The 16,262-nt window shown below is 43.4% G+C and overlaps 1 protein-coding gene across 6 annotated transcripts in view; it reads left to right on the top strand.

The window, feature by feature from the left end:
- By (focal adhesion protein tensin) overlaps positions 1-16,262 on the top strand; it is a 215,089-nt gene that overhangs the window by 64,916 nt on the left and 133,911 nt on the right. For all 6 annotated transcript variants that reach the window (XM_076777972.1, XM_076777976.1, XM_076777983.1 and 3 more), the window contains exons 2-3: positions 12,605-12,713; positions 13,665-13,702. In XM_076777972.1, coding sequence (XP_076634087.1) covers positions 12,605-12,713; positions 13,665-13,702 — 147 coding nt within the window. The remainder of the gene's footprint in view (positions 1-12,604; positions 12,714-13,664; positions 13,703-16,262) is intronic.

Below are 16,262 nucleotides of genomic sequence, written 5' to 3'. Positions count from 1 at the left end.
TTGCTTATTGTTCTTTCTATCGGTGTCCACGTTCGTGCGAACATATTCGAGCAACGACTATAAAAAAAGGATGCAAGTTAATCTGTCGAAGCACGATTTGTTTCAACAAATATTTCCTTGCGTCATTTTAAACCTCAAACTGATCTCGAGCGCAGAATTTTTCTTTAATTTGTTTTAGAGAGATTCGATGAAGTTTTAGTTACTTCTAACGATCCTAATAATTTCAAATTATATTGCTAGCTTCTGTGTATTACGAAAAAAGTTGTTTCTTCAGACGCAGCTGAAAATCGGGATATTAATTAATTTTAAACGTATTCCTGTTAAAATTCTGGTAGATAATTTGCATATGTTTCTCGAGGAATTAGGCGCAGAAGACTGGACTACGAGTCGTCACGTTTAAAAACAACAGGGGGGCTCTCCGAGCTTATCTATAATTTATCTTTGGGAACCAATCTTTCGAAACATCTAATAATTTCTGTGTTACGGAAGAAATTATAGGAATAACAAAGAATCACAAATAAATAATAATTTATTTTGCTGTATACATATATTTATGGTCACATCAATCTTCAGGTCATTCTGTTTAATGGAATTACAAAACGTACATTTATCGTTGAATCATAATCTTTGAAGAGTACCATTTTATGTGATTTTCGATACGAAATAATCCTTCACTTAATTTGAAGACCTATATCTTTGTTGCTCGTCGAGTCTGTTTAGAATTAGTACGTACTCGAAGGAAATTTGAATATTCTCGAGAGTATCGAACACGTTCGCCCTTTGTAATTAAAGTCCTTTCGTCGGAAAAGTTACGAGCGTTTCTTCCGAACGTAGGAGATATTATTGGTCGTCAACAAAGAGTGCCGCGGAGTCTTTGTTCGAGCGACTAGCGGTGTATGGAACCGCATGGATCGCCGTCAACTCGTTTATGGATAAATTCCACGGCGACGTCGAGGGCGTCCGTAACGAAGAACCGCCGGAAGATTTATACGCAACCTTCCTCCCATATGTGCTCGTACGCGGTCGTAGCCGAAGTAGGATTATGATGTTTCCAAGTAACAACACGCCCTACACGATGGACACGTGTGGGCTCTCCATGCTGGATGCCACTTTTTTTTATAGCATTTCCTACCAATGCGTCCGACGAAAACCAATTTACATACGTTCTACGCGGCGCAGACCGAAGCTTAGAAGCAATAACGCCGATAGATAATGTATTAACCTCGTCACGAACCATTCGAGGGATCTTAATGTTTTCATTCTTGTATTCGCACCAGTGTGTGGTAACTCATATGATCTAGTGCTGGGGGGAACGACTGGTTGGTTAATCTCTACGCTTGCATCTACGAAAAAGATTAATTACGCTAAATTACGTTTCCCCATTCAACTTTTATTCGAATCGTTTCTTTGATTCGTTGAGTGACATACCACAATTTGTCACAGAATTTATTTCGTACAGTCTCGTTAAAATTCAAGCGTCTTATCTAGATTTACTCTTTAGCGAAAAGTCATGTCACCCATATGTCAATGTGTCAATGTATAGAGAGCGAGCAATTTACGTGCAATTTGATTTCGTTTTAAACGTGAAATGTTAGTTCCCTTCGCCCGAAAGATTACCATTCGTAACGTTGTCAAAGCTGCAACTTAGCGTTTATAAATCTTCCGTCCGTTCCAAGCTAACTGCCCTTGTCGCATCCAATGAGTTTTCGACTTACGGACGTACCGAGTAATCCGGCTTCGATTCGTCGTTTTCTGGTTGCTCGCGATGCACGGGTGCCTCGCGAGCAAATTTTATCCGTACGCTCGTTCGCGATTCGCGACGCGCTATAAATTTCTATCTGCCTCGATAAAGAGGGGCGAGAAAAGGAAGCCGTAATAACAGCGAATTTATAGACTTGGCGTGTGTATCCCGCGCACCTAGGAACGTACAGCGCCCAGCACAAAGGGCGGAACGCATAACGCCGGATTTCGAGGCTCGAGATTTAGGACCCACCTATACGTGTTTCGCTTAGGCGCGTCGGGGCTTATTGGCTCCGTTCGTTCTGTCTGGCTAACATCGAAGTCTGAGGTATATAGGTGGCGAGGGAAATCACCAATGGCCAAATAATCCTGGACCGTTTGTCATCGTTAGGTAAACCGCGACCGCGAGCCTCGGGTCCGCTTCCAGATGGGATTACCGATCGGGTAATAGTTTCTGGATGCACGATCTTCTTCCGTTCTAGTTTCATCGGAATTGAACAACGACTTTGCTTTCGCGACAAGCTGCCCCCGCAAATCTGTCAGCATCGATTCTCTTTTTGTCGGTCTACCACGTATGGTCTTCGTATCAAAAGTTGCAGACCGCAAGATTGCGTTGCACGTATTGCTCGTCCGCGAGAAATTGGCTATCGTCGCTATTGGCCGAAACGGCGAGAGCGGGGATGGGCTGACTAGCCAACTTCTCGCGGACGCGCAGTAGACGAGCCACGGAACGAGCAACGATGCACTCTGAAATCGCAAGCAGGAACGAGCGTCGTTGCAATTCGATTATAATCAGCTGTTACGCGAGCAGAGATTTCTTTCCAACCGCGGACACGATGCAACCGGAGATATTATTGACACCGGGTCTCGGATCGCGGGTGCACGATCGTGCATCTACGTGTCTAGGCGAGGGCAGCGATCTTGTCGAAAGATCCAGATACACGGCGATAACGGAGCACCGCTGTACTTGACACACCGCGCGAGATTACGTTGCACGTGCAACACGGACGATTCAACATCGCGAATAAAATGCGGAATGACGAGAACCGCCCCGGTGCTCTATCTTCGTGGTCTCCGTCCAACCGGTTCGCTCGACCCGCGCAGGGATTTTAGCGTGGGAGTGTCCGTGAATTGAATACACACGTGTCAACGGACGCCTCGCGCGTTATCAGAAGTAAAAATCAGCCGCGGAAGTCCACCCGATGATCGTGGAACGAATTCCTGCGGAATCGTGGCCGCATCTTAATTTTAGGGCAGCGCGAGAAAATAACGCGAGACTAATAATATCGCGTTGAAAAATATCTGAGAAGATTATAGCGTCCAAAAATATTGCGACAAATTGTCAGTCAACGATTTTACGTATCACCATTGTGTGGGTATTTAATTTGTAACTCGATAACTAACCCAGCAATGAAACTGTAGAATCAATAGTGTGAACTAAAAATATTAATAACTGTATAAATATATTTTTTTATTTTTTGCATGAAAAAATTATATCCTTCTAGGTTGTTGAAGTATCGCGTCTATATCGATGGTACTGTGTAATTTTAAAGAAGAAATTTGGAGGCTTCAGTTTAATACATTGCGTATTTAAAAAGATAGTTGATATTATGGATATGCATCGACAAATAAAATAGCATTTTTGTCTGGCTACAACTTCATCGAATCTGCATAACTCAAACAATTTTGAAACTTCACTCTGACATCGTTGAATCATTGAACTTACCCGATACGTGGAAGAAGAAGGTTTTTTCGATCCCCGAAAATGTGATTATCCCCTCGGATCGTAGAAGTGGCGATCGTTAGATCGTGCCTGAGAAAAAGTGACGCCGTGAAGCGTTCGTAGGGAAGAGAACGCTCGGATTAATCGACTTTCTTCTTGGTTGCGGACCCCAAAGAGCCAATCGTTCAAAGTCACCCGAACACGCCGTCGCGGCGGCGAGATAAGCGACTCGACATCGCCTCGCTTTACTCCTTCGCTATCGTCGCTTTTTCTTCGCCGCGATCAGACTGTCAGGGCAGCAATCTGTTCATCATTCATCATGAACGACTGCACGGGGCGTTTGTGTCCCGAACCGAGAGGAAAGAATTGGCGAGGATTCCGTGGCACTCCTGCGTTCAACAAATTCTCCATCCCCGCCAGGAATCCCCGTTCTGAGGTCACACAAATTTTCCACCGGTGTCGTGCGGTGCCAGTAGGGGGTTCTGGAAGCTTTATAAACTGTTCCTAGAAACCGGGCGGTTCACCGAAGTGTATTCGTTTGTGGACGCCAATGTATCGTGGCAGTCGCGTTTCGATGCTCGAATTTCAATTCCAAGATATCGACGGAGGCGGTTACTTTTATTGCGAACGCGAGTAATCGGACGCTTGCATCTTTCGTGTCGACTTGGGTAACGCTTACATGGTGTTTTGTATCGTTTCGTCCACGAAAAGATGACGACGAGGCACTCAAAACATTCAACTTCCTAGTAGAAATCGAATATCTTCGTTATTTTAACATTGACTAATAATCTTTAAACATTTCAAAACCATCGTTGCGTATAAATATCCGTTGGTGTCGAATTTCGTCTCCCGGAAAGACGTTCATTTTACGAATCATCGTTGTAACTTGTAAATTATTTTTAGGTTTTTAAATAGAACGGTTCATATTTCTTCCCAAATTCGGACGAAGTATTATGTCAGATGGGGTCTAAAATGAATAGTTACCGAGATACTAGTGAAAATTAAATTATCTTCTGTTAGAAAATACCGTCGAAACAACATTGTTTGCGAGATTCTCGGTTGGATGCTACGTATCATCGACTGGGAACGAGCTTAGTCGTAATACAAAAATCGGTGTTGCGACCCGGGTCATCGGAATTCCGGGCGCGGCGTGCGAATAAAAAGCGCGAGAAAGAAACGACGGGGCAGAAATAAAGACGAACGGAGATCGGAGAGATGGGTTTGTGCCTGATTGGTAATCCTCTGGTGCCAACGGCGCGGTAAATCCGAAACGGAAAGGGAGACGAGAGGGAGGAGAAACGATATTCGGCGAGGCGTGTTCTGGCCGACGAAAGCGACGGGGTAAGGTGTACGCGCAAACGAGATCCGAAAATTTATTCGCGTCGGACGATGCCCGAATAAATTTCCATTCGAGTCCATTCGACTCCTCCGTGCTTCGGTCAACTTCAGATCGCGCGAAGGTTCCGCGATAAATTTCGCGAGAATCGACTTTAGACTGCAAACGTTTTCGCGTCGGTTCCATAAATCTACGCCCGCTGAAAATCTGCTTTGGCTGGCGCGATCCGCTTGAAAAATTGGACCCTCGAATATCACGGAAGAAAAGTCAGCGCTGCTTGTAGTCTTCGCCGATCCTAAACTGGTGGGTCTTTATTTTTTATTAAGCATTTACGAAAAACAACGGTCCTTAAATTTGTAATTTAATAAGGTAAAATATATCAGTTTTGCGTTTTACAGCGACAAGATCGATTTTAGTTCATTTAGAGGGCACTGTACGCGCCCAAGGGCTTAGTCCCTTTATTTAACTGCACACAAACATCCACGAAATTGATCGTCTGCATATCTTGTCGCGCGTCTTCGATGACATATAAATATTGTCCCGAAGGAAATTTAAATATCCTCGGGAGTACTGAACGCAGGGAGGTGTGTTGCAGTATTTTGCATTTTCCATAAGTGTATATGAGCAGTGATAGGACCATTGTGTTTCTGTCTCGATTATTGATGCAGTTTTACCGCTCGGAGACAGGATGTATCTTCGCTCGAGAGACACGGTGTGAATGACTGCTCAGTGGTATTCAACGAGTAGGTGATTTTAGTTCGATTATAGTCATTTTGTTAAGGAGAAATTTGCCAAAAGTATATATTGATAAAGGACGATTGTATGACTTGTGCAGAAATACCACGATTTTCACATCGTGGTTTAAAATGACGAGCACTCGAACTTTTCGACAGATTTTTAAACCCACGTACGCGAGATTTATTCCGTGGGATCTTCGTTGCGTGAAGCGAAATTCTCGTTTGCAGACCGACCGGATCGGGAGTTCCTCCACTTCATATCGCTAGGTTCCACGATTCGTGTTTCATTAAATTAGTACGCTCCTTAAACACAGATCACGGATTCTTTTTGACACGGTGGTGGCGTACGATCGGGGCCAGAGATGCACAGCGTACGTTTCTGCAGTTTGTTAGAGCACTGTGAGACGCTGTTCTCAGTGCGGCCCCGATAATTCTTCGTCTACTCCTCCTTCTTCTTCCCCGCCTCGCGTCTTTCTCCTCTATTACACGCACGACTTCCGAGGAGAGTACATAACGCGATCGTAGAGATGTTTTCGAGGAAGCACGTTGGATTTAAGGCCAACCGTACATTTACGTTCGAACGACGATACAAGCCTCCTCCTATGCACGCTCTGTCATCCGCGCAAAGATGTTGTCATTGAAGGCATTAGCCTCGTTTATATTCTTCGTTTCGACGTCGGTTCTATCGCGTCAGACCACCCCGGAAAATCGTATTTCAACTCGATCGACTGTACACGCTTCCGCTCGCATGTTTCGCATTCTAGCTTTGTCGTATCGCACCAACAACTGATTTTCGCGCCCTCCTCAGTTGCCACTTTGCTTATACGTAGTTACTCTTTGGTTTGCGCAATCAAGGACAGAAAGGATACGCGTCTCTGGGCGCAATGATACGAATGCATCGACGATAGACTCACTGCTAATGATTATCGATAACTTATCAATACATTATTGATCGTTATTTCATTGAAATTTATTTCTGAAGCTCATGAATATCTATAAAATAGTATTAAACAACATTTCCGTGAAGCGTCAAAGAAATTGATTAAAAATGAAAAAGGAATTTTTAAGAAAAATCGACAGGGGGTAGGTGCCTGATTTTTTTGACAAAAAAAAATTTTTCAAATCCTTCTAAAAAAATTATTTTCGGTTGTGGGGCTCAATTACAATCATTTTTGGTGAATAGACATACCCCCGAAATCCTACCCGCTTCCTAGAAAAAAATTCGAGGTATGAAATTTTTCGACAAAATTAAAAAATTTCAAATCGTTCTGAAAAAATTATTTTCAGTTGTGGAGCTCAATTACAATCATTTTTGGTGAATAGACATACCCCCGAAATCCTACCCACTTCCTAGAAAAAAATTCGAGAATGTGTGAAATTTTTCGACAAAATTAAAAAATTTCAAATCGTTCTGGAAAAATTATTTTCGGTTGTGGGGCTCAATTACAATCATTTTTGGTGAATAGACCTACCCCCGAAATCCTACCCACTTCCTAGAAAAAAATTCGAGGTATGAAATTTTTCGACAAAATTAAAAAATTTCAAATCGTTCTGGAAAAATTATTTTCAGTTATGGGGGTCAATTTCAATCATTTTTTGTGAATAGACCTACCCCCGAAATCCTGCCCACTTCCTAGAAAAAAATTCGAGAATGTGTGAAATTTTTCGACAAAATTAAAAAATTTCAAATCGTTCTGGAAAAATTATTTTCAGTTATGGGGGTCAATTACAATCATTTTTTGTGAATAGACCTACCCCCGAAATCCTACCCACTTCCTAGAAAAAAATTCGAGGAGGTGTGAAATTTTTCGACAAAATTAAAAAATTTCAAATCGTTCTGGAAAAATTATTTTCAGTTATGGGGGTCAATTACAATCATTTTTTGTGAATAGATATACCCCCGAAATCCTATCCACTTCCTAGAAAAAAATTCGAGAAGGTGTGAAATTTTTCGACAAAATTAAAAAATTTCAAATCGTTCTGGAAAAATTATTTTCAGTTATGGGGGTCAATTACAATCATTTTTTGTGAATATACCTACCCCCGAAATCCTACCCGCTTTCTAGAAAAAAATTCGGGGAGGTGTGAAATTTTTCGACAAAATTAAAAAATTTCAAATCGTTCTGGGAAAATTATTTTCAGTTATGGGGGTCAATTACAATCATTTTTTGTGAATAGACCTACCCCCGAAATCCTACCCGTTTTCTAGAAAAAAATTCAGTACGGGCGGAAGTTTAAACGTTAATAATTTTTTGACGAAATCTCCATCAACAAATTAGTATTCTTGATTTTCATCTTATTTTGGCCTCTAGAATCTCCCATTAAAATTTTTCCCAGGGGTGGCCGAACACCCTGTATAGTCTGTAGCGAACTTCCATCCAGACGTCATTACCGATACCTTGGTTTCGAGACTCGTCGCTCGCGTATCCATGCGTTTCCCGCGCATCGTCGGACCTATAAAGCATCTTGACGGCCGCGTGAGAGATAAAAGCGTCGCTTTGAAGCCAGACAGACGGACCAGGAAAACGCTGAGACCCGCGAAAGCGCGACAAAGAGAAATAGTGACCGTCGTCCGTCGTCTCTCTCTCTCTCTCTGTCCCTCTTTGTATCTACGCGGTTAATGCGAGCCGAAGTGTTCCGAGTCAAAGCGCAAACACAACCCGACAAAGCGGCCTCTGTTCCAGCCCTCGTCCTTCTTTGGCTCCTCTCTTTTCCTTCCTCCCTTGTCCGAGTGCTTTCGCACGCCCTGAACCGCTCGCGAACCGCACCAAAGTGCGAGCGTGTATGCAATGTGTGTATCGTCCCGAGCGGAACGCACTTGATTCCACTCGACTCGGCTGCCAGAACTTTGAACCCGTTCGATCTGATCCAGACGAAATAGCTCGAGTGGACTTCTGGTATCAGTTCCACGCCTGCTAGCGAGTGCTTAATTTCATTCTGTTAATTAACAATTGAAAATTGGGTTGTATTCCTCCACTCTGGCACAATTCCTTTCCTTTGCGCGGAAATACAATGCGATCTTCGCTTTGTTGTCACCGAAATTTGTTACGAACATACGTTGCTGAAGGTATATCAAACTAATACATCCATCATTTACAGTTCCACTTGTATCCCTACACTACGATGACGATTTACTGTAAATGGGGAAATACTTGTTTCTTATGAATTGAGTTTTTCAAACTGGTATAAATTGATTTTTTCATAATACAGTAAATCGAGAACGAAAACTTGTCAACGGTCAACAGGGTAAATAATCTCGTATTATTAGCGTTTATTTATTGTTGTACAATATTTATATTATACTTCTTTATCGATTTTGTAATTGTACCAGTCCCGTTAATGTTAACAAAAAACAAAAGAAAACTGCTTTGTGTACAAAAAATTCTTAAAAAACAAACTTCTCTTCTTTTATAGTGAATCACCATTATAATTTACGAATAAGGGGAGTAATAAATTATATATAAGTAATGAATAAATAAGTAAATTTGATTCGTTGGAACGATAAATGAGGTGATCGTATATTCCAATAAAGTAATTTAATTATCCGAATGAATCACCGGGTCGGGTCTCCGTCCGATTGCACTCTACGGCCATATTTGACTTCTCTGGTATCAAGTTTTTCCGAAGTCATAAGTTCAATTGGACTCGATCCTCGTGATTCGATGTAAATTCTCGAGTGTCAGAAGCTGTGCCGGGGTCGTGTCGTAACGATTAAAATTCCAGGTCATCGTTCATCCCGAATGTTCTCATGCAACGAGATATATCCCCCTCTCGCCTCTCCCGGGATTCAAATAAGATTCCAAACTCGTTCTGTCGCGTCGTTGCAGCGTAATCCTTTCGCGTGTCTAAAACTCTAGACGGCGGGCGCTATTGCATTTCAGGCTCGTCGCCGAAGAAGAATACGGTGCACGGGTCAGCGCCGACCTCGACCTCGTGCGGAGAGGCTATTCGCGGAGAAAGGTAAAGAGAAAAGAGAAGTTTTACTTCGAAGGGAAGCTCGACGTACCGCGTAACCGGCGAGAGGTCTATGGATTTCAATGGATTCCCTCGAAGATTAAGGATCAATTAATCGCGCGTGATCAATGGTCGCGGTTATTCGCGGTACGCCAAAGGTCACTTGTACTAATCAAGTCGGCAATTAGTTACCGAGACACGCGTGTGCAACGATAGTGCCGGTATATAAAGTTCAGTTACCGAGAAAATTGTGTACGACCAGGGGGAATATTCTACGTCGAGTTTTGCACGATCGCGTTCGAATAAACGTACCTACTTACCGCAGAAGTAAACGTAGATCTTATAAATCGAGAGTGACAGGTACACAGGTAACGATCGGTTACGTATAGTTTCATTTGCATGTGCAGATAGATAACAAACGAATAATTTGTTCGTGCAAAAATAAAAAGCATCAAAGATCGTGTCACGAACGAATGTTTTTGTGGCTGTACGATCCAACGAATAATTTCGAGAAACGCTGGTTCGTAAAAGAGGAGGAAACGATCCAACGTCGAGGGACGGTTTCATCGTGGCAAAAGAAGAAGCGCAAGAATACGATGGCGTTTACGATGACAGCGATCTTTTGCATACAGTAACCAATAAGGAAGCTCGTTCTTCCGCCTCCGTGGTTCGGTCTCGCGGCAAGTGACAATAATTCAACTCGTAGCTCGTAGCGGGGCGATAAAGCTGATAATTACGAAATATTACGGTCTCTTAATGGCTCGGTATTTTACAATCTATGTCGACGAGTACGACGCCGGCCTCCGTGGCAAACTTTGCCCGATAAAACGAACAGTAACCGCGTACGATAATGTCGCGGGATTTTCATTGAGAACGGCTTATCAGCCATCCCCGCGGCGTTATCGCATTTAGTTGAGAAACGACGTTAGGTCCGGGACGCGGGAGCCGTGATTTCGACGAAATCCGGCGAAAAGGCCGGTCGAACGTCATCGATCGTCAGCGCATAAGAGATTATGATAACGAAAGCGCGGGAACGCGAGTGGAATGTTCGGTCGATGTTGCGTGTGCTTTGGTATTAGGTTAATTGCCAGCTGCGTGAAACCAATGACACAGAAATATTTCCTACAATTATCGTTCCGTAGAAATCGACGGAAGAGAGTGGCGGAATCTTGCCGATTCAGGAATGCTTGTAAATTCGCGATCCAATAGACCTACCGCCAGGTGGACTCGCGGCGAGCTTATCGAATCGTTTGAGATCTTTGTAAGCACGTGGATCTTGACAAGTTCTCATCGGGTATTTTTATCTTGTTACGACCGACGAATTACCACCCAAATAAGAAGTTATCAGGCACTAGTAGTAAACGATTCCACAAATATTGTATTTTGAATTTTTAATATTGTTATGGGTTGTTGGTAAATATTCCATCTTCGAGAGATAATTATTTTTAAAATCACTTGTTGAAAAGTATAGATTACTAAGTAAACTTATAGGATATAGAATTTGATATTAATAATATAGTCATTGTCAGATCCAACGCAGGATCTATTCACAGACAATTGTCTAAAAGCATCGAACAAAATGGCTAGAAGTTACATAAATCAAATTGGAAATCAAGATATAGTCCGTTAGTCAAATACAGATACTATCTTAAGAATGTTTCAGATATTTCAGAATTATAACCTACAACTTTCTATTAAAATACAATTGACTAAAATTCTCAGAGGTATCGTGGACCCCATTGATCGTCCGCGCTATTACTCTTTAAATCTTGGATTCGAAAAGAATCTATCGATGGCTAAGACGATGCAATCCTTCCGTATCGGTAACGCGATTAGTTCCTTCTTTCTATTTGTGTTGATCCAGTGGAACCTAACTAGTTGGTAGTACAAGACCGTAATTGAAGAAAGCGAACGAAGTTACGGGACGAGCGAATTGAAACTCGTAAGACCTCCTAGGTTTCTCCGTTTCCCCGAGCGTCGGAAGGCAGAATGAAGTTCCTTGAAAGGCGATTAAATTATCAGCCATTGCGAGGCGAATCGTCAAGCAGCATCGGTGAACGTGCGTCGGGGTACGTGGACGCAAAATTTGGCTCCGTTCCACGTACCGTTTTCTGGGAATACGGTCGATCGACGCGGGTGAAAGCATAAGGTATCCACTTCCCAGAGAAGAGTCGGGTGTTGCGTGCCTGTAATCGGAACCCGCGCATCACGGGATCGTAAGTGCCCGGGGCTCTTATTTGCGCATAACTTTGCGAACTTGCCTCCTCGGACAGCGTTCTGTATCCGCTTGTACCGCTGTTAACGGATCGTGCATCCAATCGGAATCGCGGCGCACAACAAACTCCTGCGACCCAAGCTTGGAAAAGTCAAACAATCATCCACCTACACCGGTGTTCCCCCAACCATTTTCCAAGACGAACTTTTTCCATCGATAATATTAAAGTCGACGTTTGCTGGAAAAGATGTTTGCAATTTCCGCAACAATCGTGTATGGGTACACGAAGATCCATACGTGATTCGAGAAACAACTTCTCAACATCGGTTTGCTTGTAATGTATGGGCTGGCATGTACAACGACGTGTTACTTGGATCCCTCTTCCGATCAGAAAGGTTAACTGCACGCTCTTCGGTTTCTTTAAGAACGGGTTACCAGCAATGTTTGACGTTTCCTTGTCTCTTTGTTTACGTATGTGTGATATACGCGAAGACAGCGAGTTAGACTTTAAAGAATTGATTTTTTTATATCCGAGAACCGTGTGAATAGTTTCTTGACAAATTTTTGAATACTTCACTTCGACGTGGCTCTTGACGCGTGCGTTTCGGGGCACCGTGTCCTCGAGGATGATAATTTCTAGCGGAGACGAGGGTTTTTTGTGGTCACGAGGCACCGTCGAACAGACGCTTCATTTAGAACGTCTAGACCTCGTTGAAGCTAACCAGTCGAGGGTTCTCGTCCACTAATTAAATGGACTTGATGAAAAAAATGCATGGTAAAAAGCACGGAAGCATCTGAGGGCCGCCAGAAGCTCGGTAAAATTAATGCGGCTTTCTTCCGTGCTTGTCAACGGCAATCATCGATGCAATTAACCGTTTCTTTCTTTCGATTGCTTTCAGAGCGAGTTCGAGCCGCAATGTCACGTTTTTCGGACGAAGCAGTTACGCAAACCGCGTCCGTGCCATTTGTGCCATCAGGCGGTGATCAAGCAGGCGTCGTGTTGCAGAGGTGAGTCGATAAGGTCATTCCCTACGGTGGCAGAGATCAGAAAGACTCCGTCGGTACGTCTGTCGAAGCGGTAGACGGTAAAAAAGCACGAAAGAAAATAACGGTAAAAACGTGGCGGGCTATTCAAACGTATTCTATCGAAAACTAATAATTTTATGAATTTTCTTTGAAAAAACTAATGTTAATTGGGATGTAATCTCGTTTCATTATTTATTAGTTAACGTACAATCTTGTTAACCTCTTCGACACTGTAACGTCTACAAGGTGTAATACAATATATGGGAGCTACTTCAACTAGTGATTGGGGACGCAAAAATAATGAAAATTTGATCATGTTCCGGAGTTATTGTCGTGTTTGTACAATATTTCAATAATGTGTAGTTGCTTTTCGTCACGGAAAGTGTATATTCCAGGTACTCGTTCAATTCGTTGGCATTCGTCTGGTATACATCGTTTTCAATTGTTTTCAAATGTGTTCGGAAATGAACGTCTAGTGTATTTAAATCTAGGAAACGAGCAAGTCAGGCAATGGGTTATGCACGATCTATTCATTTGTTAGGTAATCGTTTGTTCATGAACTCGCTGGCGACTTGACAAAACTGTAGAGGTACACCATCATGCATAAACCATAACCGATGTGCAACATCGAGTGGTACATCTCTCAACAGATCATTCGAGCGATTACTCAAGGCAGTTTGTATCGGCTACACTAGTCTTTACAGTGTTAACAAATTACTTCATTATTAAGAACATTCATATTCAATTAGTAAGTCTGTTTTTTGATTGAATACGATATGGCTGGCGAGTCTGTTCATTACTCACTGTTTCTACTTATACTGATATTCAGCTCGATTCTCTTAAAAACGAAACATCCTTTCTTTTCGACTGATTTTTCCACTGTATATGTACAATCAAAGAAGGTGTTATCAGTAATTTTGTTTTTCATTTCAGTCTGCAAGTACATCTGTCACAAGACCTGCGAAGACAAGGTGAGTAATAATAATTTCTTCGTCGCGTATCGATACGTTGACTGTCGAACCAACATTTTATTTGTATTTATTCAGAAAATCCATAAATGCAAAATATTGTCAACAATATTACCGTGTGCGAGCCGCTTAAAGAACTTCCCATCCGAAGAAACAGCGATCGTCCACTCGACGTCGATTCCCGCGAATTAGTATTTGCGATCGAGCAACGTCTTCTCGGAAACTTTGTGACGGAGTGGCGCGTGGAGAGCTCTTCCTCGTACACGAAGAGGCTCTCCGGAGTGAGCATGGTACCGCTGGTACTTCCTGGTACTCAAACAAATCTCCTGCGCCTCGGACACGCGAAACAAAACGCTCTCGAACAAAGCGGATCGTCGCGTTTGCTAATTTTTTCAGCCCCCGCCCCCTCCACCCCCTTGTTCGATACGCTCTCGATACGCGTCTCGATTCACGGAACGGTACCGGAAGTCATCGAGAACCACGTCGTCGATCGGAGTTAGCAGATGCATCTTAATTCGAGCACGCCACCAATGGCGTGGCCGATGAGATTCTCGGTTCCTCGAAGTCCTCGCCGCGAAGATACGAGCGTGGTTCGCGCGAGCGTGTGTTCGTGAGCGGGAATAGATCTCGGTTCGGTCCCCTGTGTGAAATGCGGTGTGGGTTCAGTCACCGGGCAAGGCACGAGCCTCACTTACCTTACCTTCTTCGTATCTTCAAGTACTCCTGTGTCACACTGGGCTGCGCGCACCGAGCCGCGCCGACTCCGCACACTTTCAACACGGTCGCTGATACACACACAGGTACGCTCCATGGACACATATATGTATGTATATATACGCTGGGAGTAGCGGAAGGATGAACGCTGGACGTCGAGGAGAACGTGCCTCAGACAGTAGGAGAGCGGCAGAGAGCACGACTTCCTTCTGTAAGTGGCGGGACGTCGTTTGTTACGAAGGTTTTGTGGTACTGCGAACAAAACGGTCGGCTCGATTCCTTTGATACGTCTATTTCGACCGGGAAAGAGCTTCCATTACCGTTGGAAGACCGAGAAATCTACGGCACGGATCTTCTATGGTCCGACGCGTTGAAAGCAACGAAAGAATTCCGCGATCCGAGTGTCCCCGGCCACGATTGACATTTAAGAAGTCGGAACACACGCCGATAGTCTCGTCCTCCGCGGTGACTTTCGCTGAACTTGTCATCGCCGCCAGGCAATTAGCGGCGAATCGTCGAATGACATTTCGGTCGGTCGGACGACGGGGGGGGAAAAATCGCGGAAGGCATAAACTTTAATTAGCGAGATCAGTCCGATAGATTATAACCCCGATTGGTGGAAGGCTACCTTTCCGCGCTCGATTATCCAGTTCTATGCGCGATTATTGAGCATGTTTGTCCCGTCACGATTCGCGGATCGTGAAAAAGGTTAACAATTCGAGGCTAATTGGTGATTCGAAAACGGTTTCCTGATATTAACGAGAGGAAACATCGAGCGTGGCGGTCTACCCAGTCGTACGTCCCTCTTTCGCGGGGCGAAATTTTACACAAGCAGATATTTAAAAAATTAAAATAACATGAAACTCATTACACTGATATATGCCCACCCAAAATCCATGCAACTTTCATCGGAAACATTTTTTCATACAACCAATAATTTGCAAGTTATATGAATGATTCGTTAAATGAACGTCGCTCCGGGACGCGTTCATCTTTCGTAGAGCGGAAGCGACATTCGACACCTGCAGATATTTAAACGCAGCTCCTTTATTCCAGTTGTGAAATGTTCAACTTATCAATCACGTACGCGGTTTATTTTAAGAATCATTATTGAAATTCGAATTTATTAAGTTTACAGGTCGCGGCATGAACGTTGTCCTTTCGAGGAAGCGCAAAGGCGTTTTAAGAAAACCCAGCGTTCGTAAGAATTCCGGACAGGTCACGTTCGTTCTGGACGTTTTGAAATCCGAGGCAGGTCTCGGTTCCTTCCAGGAGTTGTCGCGCCTCCGCGTCATCTTCAGCTTCTTTTCGCGGTATCGCGAAACGTCAGCCTTCGCGTATGATGTAATTCGTTACACGCACAGTAGCGGGCGAACATTCGGTTTCATGGTAACGTGGCTGAAAAATTTTGTCGATCTATAGCAATTAAATATGGTTAAGATAATTTTAGTAGCGTCTAAAGATAAGAGTCGAAAACGTTTTTAATAACTGAAAAATTTAAGAGTGGAAAACAACGTGGTGCCCAGATACTGGTAATGATAAAATAACCTGCAAGATCGATTATCGATTACCGAGGGCTTTGCTCGTTTCCAAGATTCTGTAAACTTTTCCGCAACACCCTGTATGGTTCGAGAGGTCACCGGCATATCCTATTCATTAATCTCGGTTACGTTTGTCCGTACGTACTCGTGTAACGCTAGAAATTGGTTAGAAAGTACTGTTATCTAGCGTCCCCTGTAACATTATAACGCTACTGTATACACGAAGGAACTATGCATCACGTCGCGTATCTCGCGAGATACGCCGAGGTATGTGTGAGAAGGTATTGATATCATCGCTGAGCTATAAC

Source organism: Colletes latitarsis, chromosome 11, assembly GCF_051014445.1.
Source record: "Colletes latitarsis isolate SP2378_abdomen chromosome 11, iyColLati1, whole genome shotgun sequence".
NCBI classification, from domain to species: domain Eukaryota; kingdom Metazoa; phylum Arthropoda; class Insecta; order Hymenoptera; family Colletidae; genus Colletes; species Colletes latitarsis.
Note: the sequence above shows the minus strand (reverse complement) of the source record. Positions and strands in the feature narration are given on the sequence as shown.